This window comes from Trematomus bernacchii, unplaced genomic scaffold (genome assembly GCF_902827165.1).
Source record: "Trematomus bernacchii unplaced genomic scaffold, fTreBer1.1, whole genome shotgun sequence".
Classification (NCBI taxonomy): domain Eukaryota; kingdom Metazoa; phylum Chordata; class Actinopteri; order Perciformes; family Nototheniidae; genus Trematomus; species Trematomus bernacchii.
Genome location: NW_022987698.1, coordinates 747,491 through 757,938, shown reverse-complemented (window position 1 = coordinate 757,938; position 10,448 = coordinate 747,491). Strand labels below are relative to the sequence as shown.

The 10,448-nt window shown below is 38.8% G+C and overlaps 1 protein-coding gene across 3 annotated transcripts; it reads right to left on the bottom strand.

The window, feature by feature from the left end:
* Positions 1-392: 392 nt before the first annotated feature.
* On the bottom strand, positions 393-10,448 carry znf362a (zinc finger protein 362a). Of its 3 annotated transcripts, none has more exons than XR_004556636.1 (9): positions 10,357-10,448; positions 7,179-7,242; positions 6,082-6,322; positions 5,664-5,786; positions 4,860-5,220; positions 3,971-4,161; positions 2,115-2,193; positions 1,856-2,014; positions 393-1,762 (listed from the first exon to the last, which is right to left on the bottom strand). XR_004556636.1 is itself a non-coding variant. In XM_034139512.1 (9 exons), exons 2-9 carry the CDS (start codon positions 7,239-7,241, stop codon positions 1,643-1,645), a joined length of 1,371 nt encoding a protein of 456 aa, XP_033995403.1. In that variant the 5' UTR covers position 7,242; positions 10,357-10,448; the 3' UTR covers positions 393-1,642. The 3 variants fall into 3 exon arrangements, 2 of the variants coding, with proteins under 2 accessions (XP_033995403.1, XP_033995404.1); XM_034139512.1 differs by having other exon boundaries at positions 3,971-4,195; XM_034139513.1 differs by having other exon boundaries at positions 3,971-4,195; positions 4,860-5,187.

Below are 10,448 nucleotides of genomic sequence, written 5' to 3'. Positions count from 1 at the left end.
TTGTGCTTAGTGCGTACGCATAGGTTAGAGTTTGCGTGGAGGACCGCACATTTTCCTGTCAAGTTAGTATTTTATAAATCGCAAACATTGCGTAGAAACTGGCGTACGCCATTTTTTGAGCGTATATCCCTTTATAAATGAGGCCCCAGAGCTTCAAAACACATCAACAAACATCTTCCTGGATAACCTGCCAATTTTGTGAAGCGTGAACACAGCACACCAACACCTGTTGAAGCAAAGGTGCATAAAGAAAGGGTCTGATGATACATTATTCAGGATTATGAAAAAAGGGCGCACATTATTTTGTTAATGTTTATCTTGTTTGGCATTACAATCCCTTTACTAGGATGATTTCCTGGCGAAGAAAAAACAAAAAAATGTCTCACCATCACTTGTAATTATAGAATGATTTATTATAAAACAGGTTGACAGGTAATATAGTTTATTTACAGTATATATCATGCCATGAAATAAAAGGCAAATGAAAGTGATAAAACAACAGCGTGGACCCTAGAGCTGTAACAAAGTTAAGGCTTGAATGTATATAAAATGGCAAAGGTGTCATTTGTAAAACAATGGCAAAAGAAGTGCTTCAGTTATACATTATAGCTGAAAACCAAAAAGAAACGTCATCATCAATGTTTTCCAGGACAGAAATACATCTGTCAGCAGCAGAGAGGGGTAACATTTATTTTTGTCACTTCATTTATGCATTTGTACACCCGAAGTGGACAAAACGCACTGAGTGCAAGTTTCCATTTAATAGGTGCACAATAATGATACATATTTTGGTTACTTTGGCACAAATGTATACACATTTTTTTGACGACTAAAAAAACATATTTTTATTTCTCTCTCTGCACTAGCAGAAAGCAGAAGCTCTCACATTCAATGCGTCAATTAAACTTCCAATTCAGTTTTTGTGCGGTTTGCGTTTTTTTGGACAATTCTTGTATTTAAGGACACATTAAAGGATTTCTTAAAATTTACCAATTTCAACTTGAGGACTGATTTGTATAACATTACAAAATATATGTAAAACAAAATATATCCATTTATCTAAATATGAGTTACACATCCTGGTCAGCGCAATCTTAACAACAGGGTTAAAACATTACATTTTTTTAGGGGCATTATGGCCACGTGTTGGTGAAGCATTGAACACACTGACATAAAAAGTGGCACAGTTTACATGAATACACGTTATATAAGCATTCACCTTTATGATCACTTGGCCACTCAGCTAACGGAAGACTTTTTTTGATGCAATGATAAAAAGTAATGTACCATATAAAAAAAACACAATGTTATTTTGTTATAACACAAAAAAAATGTTTCCATGTACTTTAGCTGCCAGGAGCAATACTTTTTTTTCTTTTTACTGTAAAGTCACATAGAAAAAGACATTTTGTGGCCTGTCATTTCCAGGCCTGAAAGTGCTGAGAAGTCATCTTTGGATGTCCCCGATAATACTATCTGGTCAGCAAAAAAGGAAAGGAGGAAATACTCATTAAAAGAGCACCTTTTCACAAGATACTCATATGATCTGGCACATTTCTGTAACCAATTTTAGGGTTTGAAGTCCATCAGAGGATATCACAGGAATCGTCTCTGATGGGAGGGCTGGAGACGGGTGAGGAGCTCAGATGAGGGAGATCCGTATAGGGATGGACGGAGACTCTGTCCTGTGCTGCGGGGAGTGATGGGACACCACATGATCCACCATTGTGTGTTTGGACATGTGTTTAATAAGGTACGTCTCCTGGAAAAAACAAGGATAGAAGCAAACTTTCAGACATTTCCGCTACAGTTAGTCCATATTTGTTATTTAACTCGACTTGGATTTCTTACTCACCGACGTGTACGCCCTGCCGCACATGCTGCAGCAGTAGGCCTTGGCATTTTTTATTGCGTGTGCAGACAGGTGGATCTGCAGCGAGGCAGAGTCTGAATAGGCACGGTAACAGTTGGAACATTTGAAGGGCTTGTCTTTGTTGTGCTGCCTCTGGTGAGACTTCAGAAGGGGGAAATAAAAAGGTACAGAAACTGAGTGACCTTCATGCAGCATTGCGAACGGTGTTGCTTTTTGTCCGAAATAACTGGTAAATGTTTACCTGCAGATTAGATAGCTGAGTAAATGCCTTTTCACACCCTGGATGGGCGCATTTGTACGGTCGGTCACCTGTGTGGATTCTGAAACAGGAAAATATTATGCAACTGTAAGCCAAAAAAAAATATTCAACTTTTATCAAACAGGATGCTACAAAAAATTGCATTGAAAAACAAATTATCAAATTTAACAACTTTAAAATGCAAACAAAAAAATGTAAACCTAAATCTCTATCAGATTATCATTTCCTGTTTTTTCTGGTTTGTTTCAAGATAAGTTTGAAGGTGAAGTCCTTGTTTACTCAAGGCCAACAAGGACATTGTTGGCCTTGTTGGCAACTAAAGCATGCCTGCAGAGCGAACAAAAGGTTTACAATGCAGTGGCTTGTAACTATGGCTCCTTTATGCTCAAAGCTGCATTACAGTACCTGGGGCAAATGTTACTTATGACTGTTTCAAGGCCCTCCCCCAAGCACCGTCGCAAATGTTGCCCTTTCCAATTTAAACAATTTGTATACAATTTTGCATCAACAACCCCTTGTGTTGCGGTGGGATGTGTTACACAGATTATTGCTGCAACAAATAGTAATTGGTAAGGATTAAGGTGACAAAGATGTGGACCCCCATAAGGGTTTTTTTCTTTGAAAAATTACCTTCAAGATTTAGGTTTAGCTTATGGTGATTGTAATTGTACTGCTACAACAGTCATTTGAGATGACATTAGTTAAGGGCACTTGTAAAATGTGAAATAATAATAATAACCCCCTGCCGTGAGAGTTAGTAGTCCTCTTTACATTCGTTGCCACGGGACTCAAGCCTGTGTGGCGGTGTCTAAACCTCCTCTAAACCTGTAAATTGCTTTGGATTGAACTGCAATGCAATGTAATGTAGTATAATTTGCTCCTACTTAAGTGACAAGGTTGCATACCAAACTGAAACACAATTTCCTACTGCTGCAACAAGTTATTTTAAAGGGTCGGTTTTTTATTCTGAGGGTATTGAGAGTTGAAATATTCTTTACTTGAAATCTTTCTTAACCTCTCCTAAACACTAGTCAGGTGATCATGCTGCCAACAGTGTATGGAAACAGCTACAGTCATTCCTCCTGTTTATACTGACCATTAAAATAACAATTCCTAATGCTGTTCCAATGTAAATGATGAGGGGAGAAATCTACCGCCCTCTTTCTGCTCGAAAATGTATTGTTCAGGCACTAAAGAGAACATTGTCTCAAATGGGGTTATAGTGGATATTTTAGACTGTAACCAAAACACTTCTTGTCCTCAGATCTGAAAATATGCAGTCAAAGAAAATGAGGTCAGTTGGTTCAATACTGCTTTAAAAAAAAGTACAATATTTAAAGTTTTACTAAGAATAATTTTTGGATAATTCAAAGATAACACCAAGTTTATTGGAGACTATTTATATTTAAGCCTGTGAAATAATACATGAAACCTAAAGTATAGATGAGGTTTAAGCAGAAATCATAAATGTGAAGTGGGAATTGGAAGAAAGGTTTTTTTCATTGTGTAATTTGGTTGAACTGACATTTAAAATGTGGATCTAACTACTATATGTGCATGTCATTAATACCTGCTGGAGACTGCAGGAAAGTTGAACAAATTAAAATAAAAAATATTTGTAATCTGTGATGTAAGAAACATACCTCAGGAACGATACATAAATCCTTTTGACTACAACCATATTCCACCACAGTTTTTGATTTATTTGCTCATTAGGAAACGGCACAATGTAGTGGGCTGCTCCAACAAGTAATATAAGTTAAGGTATTCTTCACTTTAGATATAGACAATAACATCAAAGACACAGCTGTCAGGGCCATGCTGTGTTGAGATCAGACCTGGTGTGCTGCTGCAGATGGGAGAGCTGGCGGAAACATTTCTCGCAGTAGGAGCAGCGGTAAGGTTTGATGCCCAGGTGTATGCGCAGGTGCTGGGCCAGGTACGATGCGTTTGCAAATGACTTCGTGCAGTGAGGACACTTGTGAGCCTTGGCCTCTGTGTGTGTTTTGGAGTGGATCTGCATGTCTGACTTGGAGAAGAAGGTCAACGGACACATTTTACACCTGTATTAAAACACAGTGACACAGAAAGAGGACACACTTTAAGGACACGCACAGAGACACAACTGCATACACAGAACACATAGACATATATACAGTAATTGTTCCGTTGATGAAATGCAGATTTGTATTTTCTCTACTAGTGTACTGTGTTCACGTCTTGTTCTATACATTACATACTTTTTGAGCAGCTTTTATATTTTGGTGAGCCAACTTCAACATGTTTTAGACATTAATTTAATTTCTATTCTATTTTATTCTTTATTGTAGATTAAACCGCTAGTTTCACAAATCAATATATTTCCTCCTATTTACCAGTCCAGAGAGAGATTTATAACCTGCCATATCTCCTGGAATACTGAAGCAAACAAGTTTGAGCCATGATATTATGGTGAGACACTGCACCTACTGTATAGCCGCTTTCACACCAAGTACTTTGCCGTACTTAGTACCGGCACTTCGTGCCCCGGCACTAAGTACCCCAGGGCACTAAGTACCAATCGCGTTCACACCGTAATTAAAAATGGGGGTAATAGTTCCCGGCACTAAGTACTCTTTTTGGTGTGAACGCAACATAAGGGGTACTAACGGAACTAAACTGGAAAAGTACAGGGAAAGTACTCCGGTGTGAACGCGCCTTGTTATGTATGTAACGTTTCATTCTTACCTGTAGGTTTTTCCTGGTTTGGTAGTAATACTGACACATGACTGGTCGTTGCCTGAGGCTAGGATTGGGTAGGGCACTACCAAAAGAGACGACCCATTCTCTGCTTTAATCCTCTTCCGCCCTCGTTCCTCCTTTGGAGGAGGGCCGAGGAGTCCTACGAGGCCGCCGTTGTTCTTTCCAGACTCAATTCCATGGCTGCAGGCTAAGCCTGTGATGAGGTGAGGCATTGGGGCTCCGCCCAGCCGGCTGTGGCTGCTCAAGGTGGGGGTGGTGGGGGTGATTATCTCTGAGGTGTTGAGGTTGCCTGTTCTGGAGGCCAGCACCACACCTGATTGGTTCAAAAGTAATGACAAGGACATGCCTGAAATAAGTTATCATCTAATTTCCAATTCATACACCAAGGGCAACAGTCTGAACACACTGTAATCATATGAAATATGTTAGGGTGCTAACAGGATGCTAGGATGCTGACAATTGGTAAGCAGGCTAATGTAATACGAATCCTCTTTGCACTACTGTTTGCAACCCAACACTGTAATTTTTTCGTTAAATGTTTACATTATTCGTAGTCCATCTCCTACACATACATACAGCACAGAGAAGTCTAAATTTTACTTTCACATTATTTGAATAACCAACGACAAATGAAACCAACAAACAACAAATACTGTTTCAGGACAACATTCTTTGTTTGTGCAGCAACTGGAGATCCAACTGTACAACATTTTTCATTGTAATTTAAGGCACCTTGTATGGCGACTCAAAAGGTGCTCTATAAATAAAACAAGTTCATGTTCAAGTTACCTGAGACATGGTTTGTCCTGGAGGGATCGATGAGTTGGCGCAGATGCCAGTCTTCCCATAATCCTCTGGCTTTTATAGCTGCCTTATCGTCCAGATTCAAGTTTACATCTCCCAGAATACGACCTGGTAAAAATGTGATGGAGAATTCATATTAACAAAAAAACGTATAACTTTCGTCATTGTGATCAACTTTAGTGTCTAAAGGAAACAAATTCAAGATAATGAACAACACTTTCATTTAGCTCATCATACAGCAAAACTAACAGTCTTAACCTTTGTGTTTTATAATATTGACATACTTTTGCTTCAGTAAGGAATGCAGAACATTTAGTGGAGTATTTCTACAGTGTGTTGTACTTTCTGAATACTTCTTCCAACACTGGTATTAGTGAGTACTGGAGATGCAGGTGAGGAGTACCTGTCACTGAGCTGGAGGCGGGGCGGGCGTGCAGGGCGATATCAGGCTGGGACGGGCTATGGCTGTGGAGAACCTGCATCTGCTGAGCTTTGGACATCCCGTGCTGGCTGCCATCCGCCTGGATGAAGGGAGGCAGCAATGGCTGTTGGGAAGGGGCTGAGGCAGCGGGCAGATGCTGAGGTCTGATCTTCTCTGCCATCAGCTGCTCCTTGATTTTATTGATCAAGACTAGGTTATCCAGCTGACAGCCAGGAAACAATGTTTGAGACAAGAGAAAATCTGATCAGTTCATTCAGTGACACTTAGTGAGGAGATGGTTCCCTCTAGAGGCTGATACAGAACATTGCACCCAAAACTATTATACTGTAAATGTCGCAAATAGTATATGATATTTAACGTTTAACCTGGTTTTCCCAACATTTTTGTCTTGACTCCTTATCACAGGCTAGGGAATTTACTATTTATTTTTCTGATTTCTCCAATTTAAAGAATTTATAATACTAACAAGTATATCACAATAATTAAAGCTAAAACAAGAGAAGATTAAGAAGAAAAAGCACAGCTATTTTAAAACACATTGCTTTAATGTATCCCTTTATACATCAGGTGAACCCTCAGATTAATCTCCGGACCAAGTAATGTCATTATGTTTTGCTGACATTTAAATTAGAAGTAGAGCTAGAACCAGCAGCCACTTAGCTTAGCTTAGCACAAAGACTGGAAGCAGAGGGAAACGGCTAGCCTGGATATTCAAAGGAAAACTAACTTTTAAAGCTCACTAGTTAACATGACATTTCTCCTTGGTTTAATCAAAAACTTGAAGTTTAAAAAGGACAATTTATTAATCAATCACAATACAATTTTAATTTTAAAACGTCAGTTCTTTAAAATGCTTTACCTTCTGGCTGCAGCTTCATGTTTACCGTACTACAAAGTGGTATCAATCTTTTCACCATAAATAAATAAGCCTACTCCCCAAATGTCAAACAATTTCTTTAAAATTATGCATTATTTAAAAAACATTTTAAAACAACAACAAGACAAGAAGCTGTTCACAGGCTAACATGCGCATAAGAGAGAATACCAGAGTCGCTCACCTGGCCGGGCATATTAGGAGGTGGATGCCAAAAATAGGGATTGTTAAAGCGAGGTTCAGCCATCCTGAAATAAATACACAAGGATCATAAATAAGGTGAGTGTTCATCAGTGAAGCAGTACATGCATCAAGTACAAAATGGTAGACTGGTTAGACAATGCTTCTTAACGTTAATTAACCAAAGCAACATTTACTTGTGAATCCTCATCCGGTGAATAGGTGAGTGATTTATCATTCTTTTGGTTTAATTTAAATGTTTGTAGTTGTAATTTAGACCCAAAAAGAGAAGATCAGAGTAAACCTTGAATCATCTAGCAACTTCTCAGGATAATTCTGATTATAGTTCCTGTAGTTTTCCTGTAGGGGAACCACCGCAGTGATATTTGCCTTCAAAACTACATTTATGTGAAGAACTATTGTACGTGTACAAAAAGGTGGTGAAAAAAAAAGGTGGCGAAAAACAAGCAGCAGCTGACTGTTTGACGTGATGGTTTAAGATAACTTCTCCCAGTCTTGTGATAGAGTATTTTCAAAGACATTCTGTAAAAGTTATACCCCTTTCCACAAAGTGCAAGAGGAGACGTGTGTCTTTACACGATGCTTCATCACAGATAGCAGAGAAGATGTTCCTGTTGTCAAAGGAGGACGTTTAAGTGAGTGATACAGCTTTTTCTTAAGATTTCCAACCACAGGACTTCAGAATAGGCATGCTGCCTGAGAGATAGGCTCTCACATGATTACAACGGCTAGTAGAGAACTGTTATCAGAGAAAACAGAAATGTTAAAAGTGATGTGACTCAGATCCTAATCTGTCACTGTCTGTCTCCTGCTCGAAACATGGGGCCCCCGACAGGTTAATGGGAAACAGAAGAGCACAGTCTGCCCTCATAGTGGAGCAAGACCTGAATAACATAGTCAAAAGCTGAGAAGTCAGTAATCAAACTGAATATAATGAACATGGAAAGACTAAATAAGGATGCTGCACACACATATTGAATTGTAAGTGACAGTATTTTTTTCTTCTTTTTATAAGTCAACATAGGAGCATGTATATTCTCTTTAAATGACAATATTTGATTATTATGGTCTGAAGTTGGGCATAATGCTTCTCCACACTGACCAGAAACCGTTTTTACGACAGAGATGGCTGCTCACTTGCGAAAGTTTTGATCTTAAAAAGGTTTTTCTTTCCATAGCTTCTCTTCTCAACCTCGTATGAATTTTCTTTTTTAAAACATTTTGCATTGCGTGCTTTGGCACACTTCACCATTCCTAAGTCTGTTTGGCTTAGCAGAGGCATAACACAGTCCATATCCGTGAGCCAAGAGAAACAAAAACGATACGTTCAGGGGTACGAGCGTACAGAAAACCCTACAAAATATTTCTCTAATGATGCCAGTGGGGATCAGTTTCACTTCCTGGAGACTTTCTGCCTCGAGGGAGGAGGCTCAGTAGTTCGACGGCATCTCTGTGCCACTTCTTTGAATGACACACAGAAAGAAATGAATGGCAGTGAAGTTATTTTTATGATCAACAGTTCCTGTGTGTTGCTGTACATTCATAGTGTATGTAGGATATAACAGAGTCCTCCCTATAACCTGTGGAGTCAGGTCTAGACTGCATTGCTTTTGTGTTAACTTTATGGGGCCAGGATAGTGTTGTTGTGTTTGCTTATTTTTGCTGAGTTTATAAAAAGCTTTATTAGGACTATTCATTTCCTTGTGTAACGGTGTTCAAAGCATTTCCAGCAGGTAGAAAATGTAGTGTTTCATATGCAGGTGCATTACAGCGTTTTAAGGCTGCACAAAGGGTTCTTTTTCATCCCTTTCATGATTAATATTAGTTACTTGTGTTGAAATACAAAAACATTTTTAAAGCAGAAAATGTTGAAAAATGGTCAATATAATTTCCAAGGACGCATGTATTGGTCTAAAACTATTTTCAGTTAACTATAATATATATCAAATGATCACATTACACTTTGATATTAAATCAGTATCGCATCTGTAGCATTATCAACAGTTTTAATTGATTTTCTATCGATTGACTCTAAAAGGCTGTCTTAATTTCTTATTAAAATGTTAAACTTGATGGCCTTTTATAAATAACAAAATCCTTTATCAATAAATTACCAACATGTTTCACTGCATTCTTTCCTAATTTAAGGTCAGAAGCAAACACAAATATCTTGTGGCTTTCAATACTCTATAAAGAATTAGAAGAGTATCAATAAAACCACATATCAAGGATATTAAAAAGGTGATGCTTAGACATACTTAGACTACCTGCTGTTAAATCTGCAATAGCTGTGTGTCTGTATAATTAAACTAGTAGAGGAATCTAAATATAAAATAATTCTGCAGATGGTCATATGTCAAGTGTTACCACAAACACGTGCATGTAGTCCTTTGCAAATAGCATCAGTGTAATAAACAGTTAGAGCACCTCTAGAGAGAAATGCAATCCCAGGAACTAAAGTTAGGGTTAACTTTTGCTCCGTTTCTGTACATGCTGTGCTGAATTAAGCCAAAGAAACAGAATCTAATGTTTGCATCTAAAAACCCGAGCAGCTTGTAACGAGAGCATCTCCTCCAGAGAAACGATCCTCCGCAGCGCCTCGCTCCCTTCGCCTCTCCCACATTCTCAGACAGTTTATTAAAAAATTTCAGACAAAAGGAAAACAAAAATGGCAGCCCTGTCTTATTTTTATAAGCACTGGACGCCATATTCTGCAGATCCGAATGTAATAAGGAGATAATTCCTCCAGATCTAGGCCTAATTACGCGCTGTTGTGATGCGTCGGCGTGTGGCGTATTTGCATTAAGCGTACGAATGATTGTTTACTTTGATTTGCAGGTTTGAATAGCCCGGCTTGAGGAGGAGAAAAAAAAAAGATCCTGACACTTCCTACAACAATCATCATGCCTTCGCTGAATGCTCTGCAGCTGCTGAGCCACAAACCCAAATGTCGATGTAGATTCTGGCGCGTAATGAAAGCTGTTATTTGCACGACAGAAGAGAAGAAATCAGTCTTTATCGGTGCAAATGCTGTTTTTTTAATACAACTTTTGCACGACTTGAGCAGAAACGGTGACAAAGCCACACATGGAGAGCTGTGTGCGAGAGATAAGAGCAAAAATAAAAAGAGGCAGAGCATTTGCATCGAGCGGCCAACATACCTGAACCAGCGAGGGAAGAAATGTTTTATAAAGGATTAGACTCTTCTTTCTGCCTGCTCTCAGTCGGACTTCAAACCTTCCGGGTCGCCTGC